Genomic DNA, 23,898 nt, shown 5'->3' on the forward strand with positions numbered 1-23,898 from the left:
TGTACCAATGAAGCTTCGCACATGCCTCCTCGTAGCTATTTTAATCCTTTGCATGCTTAAATTAAGCATGTCAACTAGATAATTTAGTCGTTTTCAAACAGGTGGCAGAAATTGCATGGCATAAGGAAACATAGTGGAGTCAGAGTAAACACTCTAGACTGCCATGATATCCGAACAAATCTCGATCTTTACATCATTCGAGCGTCTGTGAAAAAGTACATGGGAGAGTGAAAAAGTACATGGGAGAGTGAAAAAGTACATGGTATGATGAAAAGTACATGGGACTGTGTGGGAATCCCTGCGAAAATCCCCAAGTTATGACACATAGAAACTCAGACCGCAGACGAAGACTGGGATTGGTGCGGCAGCTAACTATATTTCACCATAAGCAAGCAATATACAAGAATCGCAGCATGTTCTCTTTTGAGCAGGTTCTTTGCCTGTAGGATTCCTACCCAAGTTAGAGCTTCACTTTGGACACAAATCCTCTTGCCTAATGTACATCTGTAGACACAACATTAGGATGATGATGTGCATAAGCCCTACAGATCAAATGATACCCTTTGCGGCTCTTCATTTATCTCCGCAGTAGTATCGACTACTGATCAAGGAACGAACCTTCCTACTCTAGGTGAATATTGGTTGCACAATAAACAAGATTGGACGAAAGTGGATAAGTCTGGCATAAACGATGCAACTTTAATCCGACCAGCATGTCGGGCGTATCGTTTTGGACCCTGTCGAGCTGCGACGAAAAATACAAGGGGTCCTTACGATTGCGGGGTATCCAAGACATCCTGACATCGACAGGCGAGAAAGGGTGTTATGATTTACAGAATCGCTGCAGGTCGAATGCAACGACTCAGCTGGGTTCCTGATCTAGGCGTTCAACCTTACTTTTGTGGGTGGCGAGATAAAACGGTAATTGTGAAATTTTCTTTCCCATGAATCTCGCTTCGCGTTATGGCCATCGATGATGCAAGTATTTTGTGGAAACTTGGAAAGACAACTGAATCGGGTAGAAGGCCCGCTCGCAATTTTCTATACCCATTGTGCCATATTTCATGATTAACGCTGAAGAATCCGTGATGCTTATCCCTTTAGGATGATTGTTTCCATCCGTGCAGAACCTTAGTCTCAGGGGTTGCCGTCTGATCGTGTATTCGGTGGAAAAATATTCTCCGGAATTAGCCTCCAAAATGCCACATAAAACTCAGGATTCCTGTAGACATAAAAATTTGTAATAAATTTGCCAAGAGACTATAACCCGTATTTTTGGTTTCATTATACTTTCTAATGCTTCCCAATGCTTCCGTCAAATCCGATATCAAAACATGACAATTAAACCCAAAAGTTGGTCACCAAGCTCCACCAAAAAAAAAAGTAGATAAAATGAGATTTCTGTTGCAGATCCTGATTTCTTAGGGACTAACAGCCCGGATGAAATTTTCCCAATGCTCCCCCAAGCCAGTATAGAGTTCTGTTGCCTGACTAGTGATATACAATGTCCCCACAATCGACCTCAGCTTTTGAGTCTCCGATGCAACGTCGGAATGTGTGGACATCAAAGATTCTGGTACAGAGTGCATCAAGCACGCCAAACGTCCTGGGTCCATTTTAAGATCCGTGAGGGCTTTCTCGCAAGCATTCTCCCGATACGTCTGGTGAGTTGCTTCAAACACCACATTGATATCTGGTAAACATTGTCCGGACATTAGTTTCTTGTGAGGGACGGTTCCTGGATTGTGAATGACCTATTCGGGAACGATCAGTCAGTATTAGTACTAGCACTAAAGTATATTGGGAAATGCACGCACAAGAGGCTCTGCTCCTAGACCAGAACTGCCTTTTACAGCAGCGTTAATGTTTGCTAGAAATGTTTCGTTTGAGGCGGACCATTGGTTCGGCGTTTCATCGAAAAATATGCCTCGAACGCCGAGCCCATCATCTTCGAGCCTCCAAGCGGCGTAAGTTTTGACATCTTCTAGAATGTCGGGATATTGCCTGGTTGCATATGCAGTAGAGACATAGCCGACAACCGTAACATTAGGATATGAGTTTAATTGTTGGATTTCTCTTCGGTAGTTACTATCGAGTGATTGTCCAGGGCCATTGTGAGGATTGACCACGATGATGAATTCAAGACCCGGATACGTAGAAATGCTGTTGTTCAGTCAGCCCCAGGATCAATAGTTCCAAACATGCCGTCGCTCTCCCCGACTTGCCTTTGAATTAACCGTCCCCATGCACCAGGGGAAGGGTAAATGTAGAGGGGGACGAGAACCTTCGATTTGGTAGGTACCACTGAGGTCTTCTTCTTGAAGAACATCGTCAATTAGGTATGCGATGATGAAATAAATTTACAGGATTAGGCTGCTGCAACCTAACTTCCCTTTCAAGATATTCTGTAGATGTCGCAAAAAGTCCCTAAACAAGGAAGGTAGCCTCAAGCCTCTATATCGAAAGGTTTGTAGCGGCTGACTCGGACGAGGGACTTGCTTTTGAAATTGCACTTCAGCAGTCTTGAAACAACCAGTGTGGCCCAATATGGCACGCAATGTAATCCCGCAAGGTCTTGGTAGTAGTGCGCGGCTGTAATACAGGCGAGTATTGTGTTGTAACTATAATTATATACGAGCGTTAGCTGAGCGGTCCAGGCCAGTGGAAAAAGGTATAATATGAAGACGTCTTGAGCCTTGAAACCAACGCATTCAAATACATCGTACCTAACTTCTGCAAGGATTCTACCGATAATATGCCTGGCTCAACAAATTCTTCCACAAATTCGGGTGCTTCCACTCCTGAACTACTCTCTTTTGATAATGAAGACAGTGCTCTCAGCACTCCTTTAACAGAAAAATCCTTATTATTAGACGTTAACGATATCGATTTTGCAGTTAGAAATGCAGTTAGAAATGCAGTTAACGATCAATGGATATTGGTCGTCGGTGGTTTAGGGTTCATTGGTAGTCACACAGTCTGGGAACTAGCCAAAGCTGGATACAATGTAATGATATCACCCACAATTTTTTTGGGTTTCGCTAACAACTTTTTAGGTGGCTATCATCGACAATCTCAGCAATTCGTTTTTAACTGTCTTCGAAAAACTCCAGTTGATGGTCGATCAGCATTACAGTGCTCAGCGCAAAAATGGACACCGACCACTACTCAAATTTCACGATGCGGACTTCAGGGACATGAACAAAATGACAACGATACTGGAACAATATGACTATCCAGGCGTAATGAGCTTCGATTCGAGTTCGGTCACTCTTTGCAATGGTCAAAGATCAAGTATCTCCGGCGTCATTCACTTCGCCGCATACAAGGCCGTCGAAGAAAGTATACAACAACCCCTCAAATATTATTCAAACAACGTTGGCGGCCTGGTCGATTTCTGCTCTCTGCTGGAGCAATTTGGGATCAAGAAAATGGTGTTCAGTTCTTCCGCAACGGTTTATGGGACAGTTGCGGATTCTGGGGTGCCACTTCGCGAAGAATACGTGGTGGGGTCAGGATGCTCGGGTCTCACAAACCCCTACGGACGCACGAAATGGATGTGCGAAGCAATCCTGAGCGATCTCGCCAATTCCGATCCCGATTGGGAGATCACTGCACTGCGTTACTTCAACCCGATCGGATGCGATGAATCAGGCTTGCTGGGCGAAGACCCTCGGGCTGCCGCGACGAATTTGATGCCTGTTGTCTTACGGGTGCTCACGGGGGCTCTGCCTGCGCTGAACGTGTATGGTGATGATTATGATACTCACGATGGTACAGCTGTGAGAGATTATATCCACGTTACCGATCTTGCGCGCGGTCATTTGGCAGCTATCAGCAATCGACCAAGTGGTGGCTTCAAGGTCTATAACCTCGGTACTGGTCAAGGATACTCGGTCCTTGATGTGGTGAACGCAATGGAGAAGGCCACTCAGACAAAGATCCCTACCAATATCGTTGGCAGGAGAGGAGGAGACGTTGGCAAGTGTGTAGCACTAGCGAACAAAGCAGAGGAAGAGTTAATGTGGAAGACGGAGAAAAGTTTAGACGATTGCTGTAATGACCTGTGGCGATTCTTAGAAGGAACCTCAACCACCAAAGGACAAGTGTGTTGATGAGTTTGTGTCGGCGACTTTAGCGATTTTTCTTTACGGATTTCTTGGGGCAAACTTTAATTGCGGAAAATGTATCTAGTATTCTCTTAAATAAAACGTGTCGGGGGCTTATTATATATATAATATAAACGGGATTTGATCAAGCTCAGCGTCGCTGTGGTGTATCTGAGATAAGGCTGCTTACATAACCTGAACCACGTGCCCCTCGACCGTCCATCAGAATGAGTATCGATTCTTATATTGCATGTGTGTTGCACGCAGAGCCTGAAATAAGGGAGACAGCTTGTTGGAAAGCGCTCTCGAGGGCGTGAGGGTGCGTTCCGCGTATCCCCTCTTCCTTTCTTGTGAGTATGTAGTTTTCGATTATACATGGTTTTCCATTTCATCGTGCTCTGTGCCCTCAAACTCTTTCACTAGGTACCTAGGTACACATAGTAGTTTCAGGCAAAACAAGTAAAAATCAAATTATTGCAAGATAGAGTTACTTTCAAAACGAAACAATATTCTAACTTCTCTTCTAGAGACTGAAGGCATGTTAAAATGTCTAGAGTATTGCAAAGTTCGAGAATGTGAGTCTGAAATCTAGGAATTCTCTGTAACTGCTCCTCTTCAAATGAGAGGTACGATGCTCAATTTACACTGCAAAGAATGCGCACCTGATCCTCATTCTTTAGTAAAACTTTGCCGAAAAAGCCACCTACGGTTCCAGTCTCACGCATGTTCATTCTCACCGCGGCATTCAGGTAACGTTGCGAAGCTACACGTGAGGATTGTTACATACAAGACAGCGGAGCAGAATAGCATCAAAGTAACGTATATTGAGCAATGTTACAGAGAAATGCCAGAAATGGCTCGTGAGTAAACTATCTACATGATTGGCGGGTATCATCCTTTCTTACGCCATATGCAATATGCACCGTCCCGACCTGTATCCTCCGCTTTTATTCTCCCTTTGATGCAAATCCAACAGAGGCAACCCAAAATGCACAAATTATAGTATACAAATTCATCAAACATACTTAATATACAATGACCATTCAATAACATTCCGTTTTATTGTTGTTTAGCCTAACAACCAGTGTTTAGGGCTTTGCGGAGTGCTTCTCTCATTTGTCCACAATTCGGTGCTTTCGATTTTCTTCTCGAGTTCCTGTTTGCTCCTGCGGATCAAGGGTGGATTATATTGTTTGGAGAACATGGGGAGCTCAAATTCATTGCGAGTTATGGATGGAATCCACACGGCTCCCATAGAGACCTGTGCTATAGGTGATGGCTTAGGCATCCAAGTCTTCGCATTGATGAGCACGGGGGGTGGGGCTAAGTTGGCTGAGGTCTCAGGAGCACTTGGGGTCAACACTGACTTCGAACTTGAGGTGTCAGACCAGCAGGAGGTATGAAGCCAGTCAATTTCACTTTTGGAAACGAAGCTCGATGCGAATAGCTGTGATGACTCGAGCCTTGCCATATGTGCATGGAAGGAGGTTGTCAACTTCTGAGGATGCGAGTCATTGCTCTTAACAAAGATATCTGGACGAGCGATGGCAGCCACTGGAGTTACTTTCCAAGTACCGGTGGATGCTTCCATTGCAATCTGTGGGTATGCGCTCCACAACTTTTCGGCTCGCGATAGAGGCTGATCTAGGTCAAGTAGCTCTTCAGAAGTTGTAGAATCTAATTCGAGCATATCCATTATCTCAAGCTCAAGTAAGTCTGATCCTGCATCGATCAGGAACTCGTCTGCAACAGAGATATCAACCAAGTCCTCTTCTGTCATAAATTCATCTGCAGCAAGTAGCTCGGCAATCTCCTCTTCGGTAAGAGTTTCTACATCAGTCATCAACTCCTCGAATGTAGGCTCTCTAGGGAGTGGTGTATCATCGTCAACTATTGCTTTTGCAACAAATTCTTCGACCATGGACTCCACAGAAGATACACGAAGCCAATCAATCTCTGGCTGTGACTTATCCTTAGGCGTGAAAAGCTCCGAGGACTCTAGCTGTGGGAGAATGCATGAATGAGTAGCAGATATTCTCTTGGTAGATTCATACATTAAACTTGAAAACAAGTCCGGAGTGGATGACCCATTGGCAGTCCACATCGTAGAGATGTTCTGCGCGACGACGGGTGAAGTGATAGATGTACGTAGCCAGTGAATCTCAGGCTCACTCTTTTCCAATACCTTATAAAGTTCTGTAGATTCAAGAGATGGGAGAAGTGAAGAACGAGCACTTGAAGGTCTTTGGATATGATCGTGCTTCAAGTTTGCAAACATGTCCGGAATATACTCGGCGGTTCTTGTCGATGATTCCCACATCAAAGCATCACTCTGGTTAATAATCTCAACGGCAGGCTTCTGGAATAGGAAATTGTGGGTGACCTTAGGCTTGCTCGAAGAATGTAGCCAACTTCTTGAAATGAGGGAAGCTGAGGATGGTTGCCAAAGCTCATAAGATTCCAACGTAGAAAATTCAAGATCCTTTTGCGCAATAAGTCTTCGAGAATGGTCGAGTGTTAACATCTCAAATTGTGGCTGAGTATCGCAAACAGACTTTGATGGTTCTGTCCATAGACCACTGTCTACGACTGACGTCATGCTTGTCGATTTGGGGACCCAGAGACTAAACTCAGAAATTGGATAAGAACTTGTGATGGTGCAATGTCCGATGCAAGAAGGGTGAATATCCATTGTAGATGAAATGAGAACATCAGCGAAGAAGACCGGGTGCAGAAGAGCAGAATCGAATCTCGGATCTTGAACATATTCCAAGGCCGCAGGATAAACATCGCTGGCACTCGAAACCATGGATTCTGTGAAGAATTCTGGGTGAGGAGGCGAAACTTCATAGCTAGGAAGAACACTTTCAGTCATTACCACAGTATCTCTCTGAAACTCAACAACATCAGACCTCTCTAATTCCTTCGGAATCCCCGCAGCAATAGCCTCTTTCAGCGCGTCTTTCCACATAAAAGCAAACACCGTTGGACGTTGCACACGTGTCGTATCGGTGTGCACAATTTTTCCCAATGCGCGATCCCAATCATCAACGCTCGCTGTGAGACATAGAAGTTTTGTGTGTCCAACAGCAGCTGGATGAATATTGTCCACATCTGAGACGAGAGTTTCGGTGAAGAAAACAGGGTGGAGGATTGCGGGATTATAGATAGCGGAATAGGTTGGCCCGGTGGTATTTTCTGCAATGGGTTCTATGAGGTCCAGTTCTAAGAGATCCAGAGATATCTGGGGCTCTTCGATAGTCGGTGGTGTTCCGAGAGTTATAGCTTCGTTTAGAGAAAGATCCCATTCGGCAGATGTTGTCTTAGATCTGGGTAATCCTGCGATGATAGCTTCGTTCAACGCATCGTCCCAGTTGGCACGGAAGGCAACGGTAGATCTGTATTGATGTCTAATAGCTCTGTGAGCTGGCTTGGCTGGTTTCATCGGCACCACAGATCTACGGAATTTCGACAATTGGGGCTTTTCTGAGTTGGGAGGAATTCGTGCCTCGAATATATCTCTGGAAGACAAAACCTTTGACTGCCTGAGTGGTGTTGAAGGCAAAGCTTTTGGGGGAGATCTTGGAGTTGGTTTCAGAGAAGCCTGACGAACAGGTAGCTTCGATTGATACTTGCTTGGGTCAGCAGGAGGTGGCGGTGGTGGAATAACTTCTTCCTTCTTCTTTACTGAAAGAGTTCTTCGCATGGAAACGGAACCCAATGAAACGGAAGCGAAGGAGAACAATGACGATGCTTTAGTACTCGTTGAAGCGATAGATGACGCATCTGAAATATCAGGTGAAGATCTTCCAGAACTTGTCTCGGATGCTATCGACGGACTAACTGGTCGAATAGAAGATTCCGAAATCCAATCATGATCACGCTTCAGGTGCAATAAGCATGGTTGACGCCAAAGCTTATTGGATACCAAGTTTGAAAGGGTTCCCGGGACACTTCTTACTTTGGATGTCAAAACCAATGCGGCTGGCTCCAGCTCGGTCGTGCGATAATTGGTACGAGATGATCTTGATTGAAACAAACCTTCGATGATCTCACCAGCAACGACCGGAGTTGGAGTCCACATAAAAGAGCGACTAGCGGCAACTGTCAATGAAGCTGGTTTAATCTTACTTGTTAAAATCCAGTTCTTGCTTGTGCGTGGCACAAATTCTTCGATTGACCACAACTTATCGGAAGAAAGTACCGAAAGTGTGGATGAGTTTACCCGCTGGACCTTCTTGATACCAAGTGCAGCCGGTGTTTGCGTGGTTGTGCGGAAATCTTGACGCTTGGATTCGATAGAGAACAGACCATAACTTGGAACTTCAAAAGAAACCGCTGGAGTCCACATGAGACTTCTGAAAATGGTAGGCGGCGATTGAATTTCAAAGCAAAGTTCCATATCTGACTCTAGCTCCTCAGAAACATCACTGTCCTTCTCATTCCAAAGGCTGTGGGTCGAAATTTCAGGTACTGAAAGCGACGGTTGAGATTTCGTTCGAATAGTGTCTTGCGATGATGGGATATAAGATTGCCAGACATCCGAAGTTGGTTGAGGCAAACCATACTCGAACCCCTTGGTGCTTGGTGACGGGGTATGATCCCAAAGTAGCGAGTCTTCAACCAGAGACCTGGAAGAATCACCCGAAAATTCGAACAATTCTTGGGAGCTCTGTTCATCCAACACGACGAGTGGTGATGCCACGTTAGAAATAACCATATCCTCGGAGTTCATGATATCTTCCTGAGAAAAAATGATGGTCGAGTTTCTAGCCTCATTATAGTCTCCATAAAATTCGTTATTGAACTCCTCATAATCTTCATTTTCCGAGCTGAAATCAGTCTCTGAGCTCGTCTCATAGTCATCATAATCTTCAATGATATTCTGGGGAGACTTTGGTGGTGGCAATAAGCTATCTTTGAAGGAAGATCGGTAGTCTTGAGCATGCTTGCAATTTCCCACAAAGTGGTCTCGTCGAAATCGTCATCACTTTCAGTTTCCATCTCGGAGTCAAACTCCTCTTCCTCGTCGTAATCGAAAAATGATGTAGATGAATATTCCAGTCCATCAGATTCCAATTGATGAGACCTCGAGTCGAGCATCGCGTTCAATGGTGGTCCAGCCTGAAACGATGAATTGTAAGTTTGCTGTGGTATAGCTGTGTCAGATCGCTCGCCCCATGGAAATTGAAATATTCCCAACGTCTCGCGTTTGTTAGGGAGAGGCTCGGGATTTTCGACTATTCATTGTTAGCTGCTTGTTCCTATCTTTAGTAACAGAATATCAATAATCACATACCAATGTCTGCCAAAAGCGTCATATGCCTGGATCTTCTAGGGGGTCTTTGGGTCACCGGGCGAGCCTTAACAGTAACTGCTTGGACTGATGTTGATCTCCACAGCGTTTGTGCTAAAACGCTGCTAGGTTGCATGTTCAAAGATGATTTCGACCATAAATTACTGCTACTGAGTACCATTGCAACATCGCATGTCCGCTGCGCGGGACGTAAATACTTTGCTGGAAGCTCAGGAGATTGACTGGGTTCCATGGAGGCCTTGTCATGAACAGGGCTCCAGAGTGACGAGGTATTTAATCTAGGTGAGTGCACTACTGGCTGCCACAACAAATTTGGGTGATATGGCGAAGCAACTAGCGGTTCATCATCCATCATTTCTTCCTCGCTTTCATATTCACTTTCCAACTCCGTCTCTGGCTCGGTCTCGAGTGGAGCAGGGCTTCCCATTGGTGCTTTGGACACCGACAAGAAATTTATACTGCTACTTCGCGAATGAGAGATCGCTGGTGCATTCTCCATGTAAGACATCTGGGCATTAGCCAAGCGCTGCTGCCAGTCACCCAAAATAGGATTCTCTTGGACCTGAGAAGACATGATCTCATCTTCTGCGGACGTCCCAGCCATATTCTCTCTCATCCGTTGACGTATAATCCGAGATGAAGTGCGGCGTAATCCCAACGATAATCTCTTTGGATCGGTTGTCTCCATGGTCGATCTTCTAAGTTCGGGGGACTCTTGAAATTCTGGTGTAGCAAGAGAACCAATTGAGGAATCAGAGTCAGGACTGAAGTTCTGATGCATCTGTTGCCAATCATTTTCTTGCTCACCCATTTCCCTCTCGAGATTTTCAAGTAATCGTAACCTCTCCATACCCTCATCGTAGCCCAGGTCCTCGAGCTCTTCTGTAGCTGGCATACGACGTAGAATCGATCCCAGTGATGGACGTCTTGGTTCTTCAATGCGATTCAATTGATCTTGAATCTCTTGAAGTGCCCTTCCTGGTGAGTCTAATAGTGGAGATGCTTCTGCATTACGAATGAGAATTGGAGATGCTCTTCCACGTGGTGGCTCTAACTGTAATGTAGTGGGAGGTGAAATTTTCCGGGATCCATGCTTCGATCTTCGATCAGAAAATGCAGGCAGTTCGTCGCCGATACGTCGATGCCATGTTGGGAAAGTGTGTGTTGCATCAATTGGTAAGCCATTGATATCGAAAATGAAAGATTCCCTGTCACCCACCGCTGATTCGGCCATAGATCTTCGATGTTCAGCAGAATCCATCATGACAACCATGACCTCTCCTTCATTTTCATCGTCTTCTACTGGAATTTCCGACATTCTTTCCAACCTCTCAACATCAGGTGTAAACCTTTGACTTCTCAGTGGCGAATATGCAGAATACGAAGAATTTCTATATGTGTCAGATGCAATCGATGGACTAGTCTCGCTCAAATAATCTTCATCCAAAGGAGTCGACGCTTGGGCGTTCTCATTATGCGAGCTACTTGGGATCGTCTCGCTCTTCGATTTGAGAATGCTTGCGTCGCTATAGATCCGACTTGGCACCAACGTCTTTGACGGACTTCCCACTGCATTTGAACGATACGTTTCGCGATTGAGATTTGCTTCTGTCGAATCCTGTTGTGTTGGATAAACTTGCGGACTAACTGCTGCGATGATTGTCGTCCGTTTTGAAATGGGGTTGTATTGAAAGTCTGTCTCATCCTCAATAGCTGATTGACTAGCCATACTGGGAAGATCTGGAACGGACGACCGGCGATTGTTGAGCAAACTGACTTCTGGCGGAGCTGGAAATAAGAACTCTATCTTCTCGTTAAGTGTCATACTTTTGGTATCATTAGGTAAAATTTTCTTTAGTTCGGCAGCAGTATACACTGGATGTGGCTTTGGTGGAAGTGGGGGCAGCTCTGGTGCATCATCTGGAATAGCGAACAAAGATTTCCGGCTAAAGATTGAAGAGCCTGATTTGGTACGCCTGTGGCCTGGCAGTGGCTCATTCCCAAACATGCCAGTATTCTTGTGCCTGGGAATAGGTCTCGCTCTGTCAATTACAGACTCCCGTGGTCGAAATGTCGAAGTATAAGGAGTCAAGGGCGAAAGTTCCTGCAAGGACTTTTGTTTGGAATGGCCAGGGGTTCTACTGATGATAGACTGTACTATTGTAGGATTATCATAGATAATGTCATTCATTAACATAACTGTTTCTGGTTGAGGGACAGCATTCTGTCGGGGTGGCATTGGATTCTGAGCTCTAGGCATAGATGGTAATCCGACGATAGGTCTATAAGTCTGCTTCTCTTCCAGGGTTTCTAAACTATTAATTCCTCGTGGTGACCGACGTCGCACTTCCTGTGCAGGAGAAAGTAATGCAGAAGTAGAAAGTCCAGAATCCGCCGTCCACTCTTTGGATTGATAAGGTGGTCCTTTCCTTGCAGATTCATTGGCTTTGTTTAACATTTCTTCTGGCGACATTCTTGGTCGTAGGGGAACTGCTCTTGGAGTATTGAATGGAGACTTTTTGCTGGCCATTTCTCTTCGCTCGCGATCGTTCATTACAGCAGTCTTAAGATCGATCGTGGCTATCTTGGCAAAAGGCGTATTAGGATCAGATTCATCACTGACCATAGGCTTCGAGATGGCAAGACCTCGAACGGATACTTTCGGGCGTGTAGGGGAGGCTGAATTGGATGCTGCTTGGCCCGAAGCCAGTGATGATGCAGCGAAAATGGCGGGAAATACACCACCTGGAACTTGTGTTGCCCCTGAATCTCCATCGTCGTCGAGTTTCGTGAAGCCCCGTACATCTCCCTGAGGTGGCGTTGAGGAAGGATTGACTACAAAAAGTTGATTTTTAGTGCCAGTACGACTAATTATTGGGGATCCTTCAGCGCCTATACCATTCTGGAATATGCCTCGAGATGATGCCATCGGGCTTGTAGAGAATGGAGATTTTGCACCGGCGGTTACAGAATCCTCTTGCTTCGGCGACAACAATGCCACCGGAAATATTGTAACCATGCCTATAAGATATTGATATTAGTACATCACGACAACCATAGATGATCAGCACCCACCAACGAGTACAAGGAGGCCATTTGCTGGTACGACAGTTCGTACGATTAGGATAATGCTAGGTATACCAAGAATCATGGGTACACTGGTCTAAACTTCCTGTCAGTAACGGCGTTGGAAAAACATTTTAAGCACATACTACAGTCCAAACCGCAAAGCCTGCGATGACAAGCAATAGAGCTCGACTCTGTACTTTTCGGTCTTCACGTCGATCCCCAAACATTCCCAAAGAGCCGGCCTGGACGAGTAAAGCTCCAACAAGAATAAGGTCCATAACTAGAACTACAATTGCCACCGGTATTATCGAAGTTTCGGCGACACATGTAGGTGAAAACTGAGGGCGAGTAATGCCGACCAAAACGCCTCCCACAATCAATCGGACAACCAATAGTCCTTGCAAAATAGCTCGAATGACGGTGATCTTCGTTCCATGCCCAATCGACCACAACAAAAACTGTTCGATTGCCACCCTTGCCAACTGATCGAAGCCCGTTGTAAATATTAACCCAACCTGACAAATTCCGGCACCCGTCGTCGGCATTAAGAGCTCTAGAAAACCAATCTGTGCCCATAAAACAGAAAACAACAAGAACAGAACGAGGACCAGCCTCCGGCCGTCCTTGAAGATATTTAAACCATGACCCCTAGCATATATAAGTAAAGCGCCTGTCGCTGCCTGCAGAAGAATACCACTTTAGTGATTGTTAGTGAAAATGACCAAAGAGATTTGAGGTTGATGGACTAACAATGAGAAAGCAGCAGACAGCGTCTGAATAGCATCCGGTATAGCCATTACGACACAGCGACAAAAGAAATTATTAAAATGTAAAAAACCCAATCTATGGGTGTAAATTCAAGAATAGAAAATCATGAGTGAACATTATGTTCCTTGCTATCAACGCGAGCTCATGTTCGGCGCCGGCGTCGTCAACAACAGCAATTGTTAATATCGAAGATGTTTAAGGTTGATGAAAAGTAGATGAGACTAGAATACAAGACGGGTGCATACTAAGGCTGCCATGTCTCTAGCAGTATCGTGAGATTGAAGAAAACACCGAATGAGTGGGTTCCTAAACGACGATCAGGGCACCAAAATCTACTCAATTTGGAATGACTGTCCCGACTTGGACAAGTGTTGAAGGCAACTGTAACGCAAGCTCTAACAATGACAGGTACCGGCATTGAGAGAAATGAATATTCTTCCAAAGGCTAAAACTAAAATAACAATAGTCATTGGACAAGTGCACATCGTGATAGGGTTGGTGTTGTTCTGTGCGTCGATCTTACTAGGAGGCACGGTTTCGAATGAAACTTACTAAGTCTCAAAGCCACATGGCCACGACCTTCCTCTGGGGTTCCACGACTTTATCTTCGTCGAAACTGCCAGAGAAGAATCAAGTATTGAAGTGATTCGATGCTTATCGAGTTCCAAAAAAGTAAAAATGGAATAGAAGGATGAATTAGACGAATGGAAATAATAACGTTGTTGTAAGGCGAATATGTCTAACCTTTTCGTAACTTACTTATTCGGTGATCTAAACCGCTCCAAGAGCTTCAATAATAGATCACCGCAATCATTGCATATGAACTCGAGGCAGTGACAGTGTGGGGAATATTCGACAACAAACAAGTAGCTTTGCTTCGCCCATACTCAATTTTCATGTTTGCCCGGTGGCGGAATGTGCTCTACCCTGGGATTCCAACAGACTTCCCCCTTGTATCTTGATAAATAACTCTAGCCATGATGTCCGAGAGAGTGAATACCAATTTCCCAAGGTCAGTGAATCTTCAAAGAATGTCCACTCCCGATGATAGTACTGGCAAGACTGGATTATTGGTCCTGATCGTGAAGGATTGCGAAGCGTAGAATTATGCCAAGGTTCTTTTTTTCCAGTTGAAACAACTTGCTAAGCACAATCCCTCGGCCTTCACGGTCTATAATTTCTCGAGGCGAAATCTCTGTTTCTAGTACAAGCCAAGGTGTATAATGGTAGGTTTGTGATACTGCTGTTCGCAGAATAATTCACCAGTGAATTTTAAAGATACATACTTCAAAGATATAACTAGAAACGTCTAGAGATAGATGACACTAGCGCCGGGGCATTTATAAATGCCCCATCACGTGTAGATACACATTTCGGCCAATCGTAGGACCTGCGACCAGCTCCAATAGAATTACTAGTTCTAATTGGTTGATCCCAGCAACGATTTGGTTTGTTGAAATTGTACAACGATATCCGTTTCTACAAAACTGCTTCTTCCTGTTATGAGCTTGAGATTCTTTACTTGTTCGGTTGTTGATTGTGACCGACCGAGCGTGCGCGCTCTTGGTGGGTGCGATTCATGCTCTCAATACTTATGCAGCATTCATATGTTGCCGCCTTTTCACGGGTGCAATCAGGTGAGGAAAATACCGTCTCATCAAGTCTGGCGAGAGTGTAAATAAATGTTATCAGGACCTGGACGATGCAGCGTGGATCGCGCAGAATGAAGCTGAAATCACGCGCCTCCGATCAATGATCGATGATGAAGCCGCATGCAAACACGCTTCAAGTCTTAATAGCGGGCGAAAATGCACCATCGAACATTTTTCGTTGAGTGGCGATGAGAGTTTCATGGGAGCCGCTAATTACCACGCACGTATACGATTTGAAGATGGCTCCCCATCATGGTTTTTACGAGTTCCCCGCGTTGCGACCTGCAACACTGTCTCTATCTCGCTGATAGAATATCTTATCTGCAGCGAGTATGCCACGTTGAAGTTTCTCGAGACGACCGCTGTTCCCGCCCCACATGCTTTTAGTTATGGGTTGGCAGGCACAAACAGAGACCATGGAGTCGGCGTTAGCTTCATCCTTATGGAGGAGGTAGCTGGAATATGTTGGTCTAGTGGCGAGGCAAGCAAGGAAGAGAAGGCAAAAGTTTGGGCTGGTCTTGCGAGAATTCTTAAAGAGTTGGAGAAGCACCCGTTTGAGAAAGCTGAGTCCCTTTGCTTGCATTCATCTCAATTACAAGTTTCTAAGTGTGCGAGCGATAGGTTCCTTGTACTTGATCCGAGGGGCCCGTTTTCAACTTCTTCCGAGTATTATAGTGCTTTTGCTGAGCAGTATCTGGAGCTCATCGCGGACGGCCAACTCTACACCGAGTACCCAATCAATGCCTATTTGGTGTACCGCTTTCTGAAGGACAATGTTCATCAGTTCAAGCGCAGTGTTGACAGCGATGGTGTGGAGAGATTCTATCTCAAACATGTGGATGATAAAGGCGATCACCTATTCGTTGATGATCAGCTAAATATCACTGGCATCATTGACTGGCAAATGGCACGTGTGGTGCCACGAGAGGAAGCTTTTGGTCCTTCATTAGTTACTGCAGATATGCAGGCGTTATGCGGAGGTTCGGTACCGCTAAGTCTAGACGACAAGGTCTTGCTTGATTTGCTTCACAAAGGAGGTATGATTGGATCAATTAGCGACAGCGCAGATGAGAAAATCAGGAGGGTTTTCTGGGGTCTTGCTCTTGAGACTGAATGGAAATACGCACTTCCTCTAGCTACCGCGATATTGAAGTGTTTTGGGGTCGAAGAGAAGTGGGATGCGTGGAAGGAAAAAGCTCTGAAGGAGTATAAGACCAATGACGGACTTATCAGACTCGTTGGCAGCTAGTTTCCTTGCAGGTTGTACTCTGATTCCGCCAACTTTTCAAAATTACTCGAGAAGCAGTCTTATTACAAGTGATTATCAATGTGTCGAATTTCTGCAAAGACTCTCGGACAATTGGGAATTATAATCAACAAATGAGCTTTGGATGATCAGTATCACGTGCCTTTTGTATTTCCGCAGGCCAATGCATCATCAAGACTTGCCCTCCACGAGTAAACTCTTCCCAGATCACATAAGCTACAAATACACTTTACTTGAATAACGATCCGGATATTATGATTTTCACAGTGTTATCCACATATATTCATAATGTCTGATTTGATAAAAATATGTATTCCACTCAATCACCTCTACTTCAACCAAACCCCCACGACCTTCTCCAATCTCTCCTTCATCCACCCCGCATCAAGATCTGTCTCAGTATCAAACCCATGTTCTGCGCCCTCTTCAATATGTACCATCAACTCTTCCCCTCCAAACGCCTCCCGCCATTTTTCAGCAAACTTCGTGGTGCCGGCAACAGGTAAAACGTCATCCTTCTCTCCGTGATATAGCCAAAGGAAAGGCATCTTTCTCTTCACCTCATCTCTAGATATCTTTTCGAGAACTCGGAAAGGATAAACATGTTCCTCTTGCCCAAATATTTCTTTATATCTTCCTTGCTGCATCACCACAAGAATAAGTTGCAATCTCTCCCATGGATCTTTTGTATCGGAAACAAGTTCTCGTTTACTTGGATCCTTCTCCATCTTTTCTAAATGATTATCCAAGATCTCTGTAGGAAGTATGGGTACACCAAAAGGATGTTTTTCAAATTTTTCACAGAACCACTCATCTTCGATATCTAGTTGCGGATATGCGGCTATGCATACTTTTATGGTATTTTCCGGTTCGGTTAGTGAAGATAGCATGGCGAGATGCCCACCTGCACTATTGCCATACAAGAGAGTGTGAGAGAGGTTGGCTGTGATATTGGGGGGAAGAGAAGATTGGAATGAGGATGTACGCATCCAGGTCCAGAAATCGGAGATATCGGAGATCATTTCTGGAGCAGTTGATTCTGGGAGGAGTCGATAGTTTGGCGCGATAATGATGGCAGATTCTCGAAGCGCGAGGGCTAGGAGGTACTGAGGAAACCAAGGAGCGAAGACTCCTGATCCGGCTACCTAGATTGTGGGTTAGTATCTGTAAAGTGGAAGGGCATCCGAGAGCTATTTACCGAACCGCCACCGTGAATTTTCACGATCACAGGATGGGGCCCAGGAGATATGTTTTTGGGTACGAGAATGTAGGCTTGGATTTCATGGTCTCGGACTGTCTTGTATGTTTTGACCGAAACGTTGAATTGAGAGAACTTAGCAGAATCCATAGTGGCTATTTAAGACAGGCGGAATAATGTCTAGAAAATCTTTTGAGTTGAGAAATATCTTGCTACTTATAAGTTATGGGTGAGCTGGTATGCAAGAAAAACGCTGCCATGTACATTATGCTTTCATCTTTTGCGCAGTTCAAATTATCGGTGGATCATTTATGCTATTTCTTCCCCAGATTATCAATCGAATGTCCGAGAAAGAGGGAGCCGTTGGTTGATTGACCCCACTTTCAAGAATTACCAGGAGATATCCTGCTTGTTAGCGGGCCAAATCCACCTTTCTCGGGGAGTTAACAACAATCGGACTTGGCAATCGTTCTATTTTCCGACAGAATCCGACTTAAATCATTCAAAGTGTTTTGATTGGGCATGCGGAGAAATGAGCATAAGATGGTGCGTGGTCGAGGAATCTGAGACTCTGTCTGTCATTTGAGTTTACCAGTATTGGTTCTCGAACATCAATGATGAAAGTATAACAGAGCACAAACTTAAAAGCTTCTGATGGATTCATCATTGACGTTTGACGTGTAACAACGGGAACCATACAGTCTTTACACAGATAAAAAAAAGTCAATAATTGGTGCATACCTCATGAATTAACTCAAAATCGAATACATTGACGTTGTCAAAATATCTGCGAGTATACTCCAAGGTTTATTGAATCATAAGTATAAGAGCGTATGACAAGCTCACGAAGCTAATGTTGAATCATAACGCTTCCATTGTCGTGAACTATCGATGAGGAATCTTACAAACCAATATTTGTCGACATTGTTGTCGCTGTGTGTCATCTGGGGGACCTGAGTCTTTTGGAATCTTGAAATAATGAGAAGAGAAATGCTTCTGACCAAATACGATTGGACTAGATACAAAATATGTACAAGGCACAAATAAAACAGTCATGAATACCAATGCTGGGAGAATAACAATGTTGAAAGATCTAAGAATAGAAAATGGAAACATGCGAACATATTAAGACTCATGAAGGCGTATCGCCATTGAACGGCTACTTTACATAGCTCTGTCAAGGAAGGCTTTTCATTGTACAGTGACTACATCGACGAGCTTTCTGAGTGAAAGATTATCAAATCTCCATTCCGAAGCTATTCGCTCATTTGGCGAAGGACAGTTGGAGGTGGCACAGCAACTAAAGGACAGCTCTTTGTGGATCTTGAGAAAGATAACCCGTTCAAGACAGCATCTCCCCCAAAGTTGACCCATAGCTTCATTTGATCGCGTGAACTACACTGTCTTCAAAGCATGTACGCTTAGGGCAGAATGATTGGCTGAAAGACACCAGATTCAGGGCAATGCGTACACAAAACTACCCACGCATCCAACGGAATTCCTTCGCTTGTTACGCATGGTGTACCCAAAGTTTAGTTTGACACTTTCAGCCGGATCACGGTGTGTTTTAGATGATTACATAATTGAGATGTGCAACTCCACTTGGTAGGCTTCTCGAAGTCTTCGTTTTGGCTTCATTAAAATCGACTGAATGAGTGATACAACAGTACTCAAATTCAAGACATGGGTAGAGACCACATCAACGATATGGAAATATAATCAAAATGGTACCTCAGTCTTCCGAGGTCCTGAGGTTAGAAAGTCTACCTCGTAGCTAATGAGTCATTAGGGTTCGTTCTTTATTCACTTGTTACTTGCAATTGTTCACCCCGCGTTTTGGCAAGAACAAGCTCCTCGACTAATTCCTTACCTACTCGTAGCTTGGCAGATATGGATGTTCTTGGTGTATTCGATTGGAATGGATCCACTGTAATTTGCCGTACATAGACCGGTACCTTTGAGCTCCTCCTTTAAGCTTCTCCTTCTCCCTTTCTCTTTAGTCTTCCATAGAGCGAAGCGAAAAGGCCTCCACAGCAGTGGCCTAGCGGAGCGTCATCAATCAATACCATGAAGGTTTCTAGGTTTCCCAACCCCTCGTTCTCGCTGGGCTGGCTGTGTTTGATCCCTTCCAAAACATAGCTAGCAGACTGACTGTTTAGTTGTTGACGACGTATAAGATTGAATGAATGTCCAGGTTCAAGGTGATATCCAAGACAATAATTGTAGTTAGATTTCGTGGTCGAAGAGGGAGAAGAAGAAGAAGCAGAAAAGCAATACTGTAACAATTATCATAATAAACCGATACCTGGGTATTATTATCAATCACTGAGTACCAAGCACTTGATGAAGAAAAGCAAGTGATCCATTTTCATGCAACATCTGTATCCATTCTAACTTCTGACTTCTCTCGTGCACTTGTCCTAATGTAGCTAGTCTCCTTTCATTTTCGACTAAATTCCTGCGGAACGGCCCATCATACGATAAAATCAGACCACCACGGCTTATCGGTCGATAATCCAATATATCCCAATTCCCCCCAATTGTGAACTCTCTCGACTCTCGACCTTCCTTCCATACCACTTTCCCTTCCTGCCTCCCTCCCATTCACTTCCAATCATTTCAATCATTCGCAAGCTTGTCTCAATTCGTACATTTTGTGCACATTTCAATCCTTGTCTTATCTGATTCGATTTTCAGAACCTTCCCAATTATCAAACCACTTTCTCACATTTCTCACCACATCCACATCCCCATCCCCAGATTCCACATAACATAACCTATTGTATAATAAGACACCTTTCGAGGTGATGTGCCAAATCATGGTATCCAAGAATTCTTCTTTCGATCCGACGTTGTCGGGAATATCAGCCGGTCTCGAATCTTCCAATGAATTTGATCAAACAGCCATTTTTGCAGATTCACTAGGCCTCGACGACGATCCTTTGTTTCCAACAAATTGGGACGAGACTACCCCGCCCTACGACGGCGGACTATATTCGACCCCATTGAATTGGGATCCCCCGATGCCGAAACAAGAAGACCTTCAAGATATAGGTCCAAGGTACAATAGTATGAACTCGAACGGTGGACTTACTGCAGCTCAACAAGAAAAGCTGCGCGATATTGCCATGCCACCTCATCTGCAATACCAAAACCAACACAGTCCAGTTTCCATCACTTCCAAGACCACTTCTATCTCCTCACCCGAATCACAAGATATGAGTCGCAAACGCAAATCCTCCGCCGAGGTCGACGATGAGGACGACGACGAGTCTGGAGGACACCACCCACCTGCCAAGAAGACGACGGCGCACAATATGATTGAGAAGAGATATCGCAACAACCTGAACGACAAGATCGCGGCTCTTCGGGACAGTGTACCAAGTCTGCGGATAATGCAAAAGAGCGCTCGTGGTGAAGTGACAGCTGATGATCGAGACGAACTACAAGGTTTAACTCCGGCTCATAAACTGAACAAAGCTACAGTAGGTTGTTTTCTTATTTCTTTTTCCAGTATGCAAATATGAGTCGATGTATCTGCGGATATGACAATCAGTTGGACAACATGTCATGCGAGTCTCAAAATCACGCCACTATTTTATGTCTTCACTTCACATCCAAGGCTCAAGCCATGCTAATCATTCCTCTAAATAGGTCCTCTCCAAGGCCACTGAATACATTCGGCATTTAGAGAAGCGCAATTCACGTTTACAGGATGAGAATAATCAAATGAAGACACGCATCAACGCTTTCGAGAAGCTCTTTGTCTCTGGATCGATGGGTTTCGGTCCCATGCAACAGCCAATGAATCCATATCAATACGCTCAAGATTTCAACACACCAGGTCCTTCACCTTCCTCCGATCAAGGTATGATACCTGTACCAGACGATATGCGCAGACTACATGGGCAAATGAGTCAAGAAACTTTTGCTGTTCCCACGCAATACGTCACTCAGAACCGCCAACCAATCGGTCCTAACGCATGGAATGGTGGATACTTTGGCAAGCTCATGGTCGGCTCTCTTGCTGGTCTAATGATTGTGCAAGGCTTCTCAGAGGCAGAGCAAGAGACTGATACACCTGGCGCACGTGGTCTCATGGCCCTTCCTACTCACTTCCTTAGAGCCTTGAGCCGTGGTCTTCATTCAATGTTGGAGGTCAACTTCCAGGGATATCACTTGCCAGCAAGCCAGACTATACATTATCTTCAATACTCTCTCGCACTCGGTCTCCTCCTCTACATCTTCTTACCTTCGTTGTTCAGCCCCAAGCCAAATGCCAAAGGTTCCAAGTCTGCTAACTTAGCCGCTGCACCTTCACTCGCCTCTTCTATACAAGTCAGAAGACAGGCTTGGCTTACAGCCGTTCAAACGGTCTGGGTACCAAGACACAATTTCTTTCTCGAGGCAGCTGCTTTGTGTATGAAGGTTGGCAAGTTCACCTGTCGCAACATTGTTGGACCTTCGCTCTATTCTTTCTTGACTGGTACCACGGAAGAGCAAGAGATTGCTCGGATTAAAGCCTGGACTATCGCTCTTGACGCACAGCTGACTGGTGGCGATGTTGAGGTCAGCAAAAGCCGCTTGACACTGACTTTATTGGCTTCTGGTACACTCCCTGACACTCCAGCCCGCTTGATGCTCAAAGCACTACACATTCGTGTTTTGTTATGGGAGCTAAACGAGATTGGATTTACTGGATCTAAAATCATTCGAAATTGTGCTCAGGAAATGGCTAGATGGAAATGGAACGAAGCAAAACAAATGCAGCAAGTTCTTTCTCAGTCCAAAGAGCAACAAGATGAGCTACCCGAACACCTCGCTACCCTTCTCGAGCATAAGTGCGATGATGTCTTGGTCGATGCCGTTGTACAACGTGCTTATAATCTTGCATGGAATCTACCCACCACCAGCAATACAGAGGTAAACTGTGGTATGGACCGCGTGGTGGATGATTTTGCTATTCGGAGCCCTCTTGATGCTGTCGCAGCTTGGTGGTCAAGTCTTACACTCCACAAAGCCTTGGCAAAGAGTCTGGAGGTAGAGGATGAAGACGTTGCAAGTTACAAAACCATTGCCGATGATATCAAGATTGCCATTCAAACAGCACCTCCTGGATCCGGAGCTCAAATTCGTGCTCTCGTTGCGCGTGCCGTTCTCGTCAAAGAAAAACGTGGACAAAGTATCGCTATGGCTCTCAAGGCAGTTGGTGCAGGACAACAAAAGATGCCCGTGTCATCAAATGTTAACATCAAAACATCTGTTGCCAATTTACCAGACATTCGAACTTCGATCCATTGCGCAATGGCCCTTGCTTATTTGGAACGCTTTCCTATGCCAGCTAATCCTGAGAACGCGCCAAAAATTATCGACTCTATTGTTCCGGTCAATCTCACTTTACTTGGTTTCACGGCAATGTACAAGCTTGTTGAGAAGATGCACGAACATACTTTGATTGCCTCGACCTGTGCTACTTCGTTGGAAAAATTTGCTGGCAACCTCAGAATTTGGATCGGTGGCACAGATGGTGAGAAGAGTGGTTTGGAGACTGAATTGAAGAGAGAAATGGTGGAGAAATGCTTGACCATTACTGCACAAGTTGTTGGCATGGAAAACGATGCGGGCTATGGTAGCATGAGTGATGACGGTGACAGTGAAGGATGCTGATGATTATTTTCATTTTTATTTTTCTTGCAACTTTCTTCGAAATCATGGGATGACAAGACCTGACAAAATGATTTGTCCGGCACAAAATTTTGGCATTTGGAACGGCACAAGGGGTATTATGATTTTTCCTTTATTAAATCGTCATGGATACCAGGTAAGCGAATGTCGGGACTGATTGGCGTTCGAGGTTTGATCTAGATGCGATAGTTTCATAGAGCACTGCGTTGCGCTGCTTTGGTTTGTGGTTAAATGCATAGGCTCTACTTCAATAAAAATTCTACTTCTCTTAACAGACTCTTAATACAATTATTTATCTATTGATTTGCCCCTCCATTTCTTCCATCTTATCTCAGATACCTACCTAGGTAGAACAATCTTTGCTCCGATACTCATAACACAGGTACTCCTGTACAGCTATTCGATGACCCTCTCCATTTACCCACATTATCACTGCCCGGTCTAGACTAACATCCAAAGTATTGACTAAAAAAGTCTCCAGAAGTAAATTATCAAAAGCAAATAGCAAGTAGCATTTCCGTTCCTTCTCCGGCAGAGAATGGGAATATTGAACGGCATCGCCAATTGACCAATTAGAGTCAAGGTTAGCACGGGAAACTTCTTATCTGCTATCAACAGCCCCACTCCACGGAATGGATGCTCAAACACTTTTCTTATCGGGAATTCTTTTGTGGTACTGCTGGGTTAGTTAGTTGGTTGCATTGGCACTAGGGGGGCTTAGATAGATAGGTATATGTATATCTGTGCGTGCTTTCTTTCTATGTGATAATGTGTTGATAGCAGATGGAATGGGGTGGATGGGTACTTGACCGAGGAAATGTAAATGTCAAAAT

The 23,898-nt window shown here is 44.7% G+C and overlaps 6 protein-coding genes across 6 annotated transcripts; 3 read left to right on the forward strand and 3 right to left on the reverse strand.

Moving 5' to 3' along the window:
* Positions 1–1,421: 1,421 nt before the first annotated feature.
* On the reverse strand, positions 1,422–2,329 carry EAF02_000370 (uncharacterized protein; the record flags this gene model as incomplete). Its single annotated transcript, XM_038896418.1, has 3 exons — positions 1,422–1,754; positions 1,818–2,163; positions 2,226–2,329. 3 exons carry the CDS (start codon positions 2,327–2,329, stop codon positions 1,422–1,424), a joined length of 783 nt encoding a protein of 260 aa, XP_038763277.1.
* Positions 2,330–2,755: 426 nt separating this feature from the next.
* On the forward strand, positions 2,756–4,115 carry EAF02_000371 (uncharacterized protein; the record flags this gene model as incomplete). The annotated part of the gene is made up of 2 exons (XM_038896419.1): positions 2,756–3,007; positions 3,057–4,115. 2 exons carry the CDS (start codon positions 2,756–2,758, stop codon positions 4,113–4,115), a joined length of 1,311 nt encoding a protein of 436 aa, XP_038763278.1.
* A 1,063-nt stretch (positions 4,116–5,178) lies between these two features.
* On the reverse strand, positions 5,179–13,292 carry EAF02_000372 (uncharacterized protein; the record flags this gene model as incomplete). Its single annotated transcript, XM_038896420.1, has 6 exons — positions 5,179–8,981; positions 9,005–9,349; positions 9,409–12,447; positions 12,502–12,589; positions 12,639–13,191; positions 13,246–13,292. 6 exons carry the CDS (start codon positions 13,290–13,292, stop codon positions 5,179–5,181), a joined length of 7,875 nt encoding a protein of 2,624 aa, XP_038763279.1.
* A 1,723-nt stretch (positions 13,293–15,015) lies between these two features.
* EAF02_000373 (uncharacterized protein) lies at positions 15,016–16,164 on the forward strand (the record flags this gene model as incomplete). The annotated part of the gene is made up of 1 exon (XM_038896421.1): positions 15,016–16,164. One exon carries the CDS (start codon positions 15,016–15,018, stop codon positions 16,162–16,164), a length of 1,149 nt encoding a protein of 382 aa, XP_038763280.1.
* Positions 16,165–16,465: 301 nt separating this feature from the next.
* Positions 16,466–18,118, reverse strand: EAF02_000374 (uncharacterized protein). Its single transcript, XM_038896422.1, has 2 exons — positions 17,381–18,118; positions 16,466–17,327 (listed from the first exon to the last, which is right to left on the reverse strand). The coding sequence occupies exons 1-2, from the start codon at positions 17,528–17,530 to the stop codon at positions 16,512–16,514; spliced, it is 966 nt and encodes a 321-aa protein (XP_038763281.1). The 5' UTR covers positions 17,531–18,118; the 3' UTR covers positions 16,466–16,511.
* A 2,081-nt stretch (positions 18,119–20,199) lies between these two features.
* EAF02_000375 (uncharacterized protein) lies at positions 20,200–23,047 on the forward strand (the record flags this gene model as incomplete). The annotated part of the gene is made up of 2 exons (XM_038896423.1): positions 20,200–20,865; positions 21,035–23,047. The coding sequence occupies 2 exons, from the start codon at positions 20,200–20,202 to the stop codon at positions 23,045–23,047; spliced, it is 2,679 nt and encodes an 892-aa protein (XP_038763282.1).
* Between the last annotated feature and the right edge of the window lie 851 nt (positions 23,048–23,898).

The sequence above is a fragment of the Botrytis sinoallii genome (assembly GCF_014898435.1).
Source record: "Botrytis sinoallii strain Bc 23 chromosome Unknown BSIN_001, whole genome shotgun sequence".
NCBI lineage: Eukaryota > Fungi > Ascomycota > Leotiomycetes > Helotiales > Sclerotiniaceae > Botrytis > Botrytis sinoallii.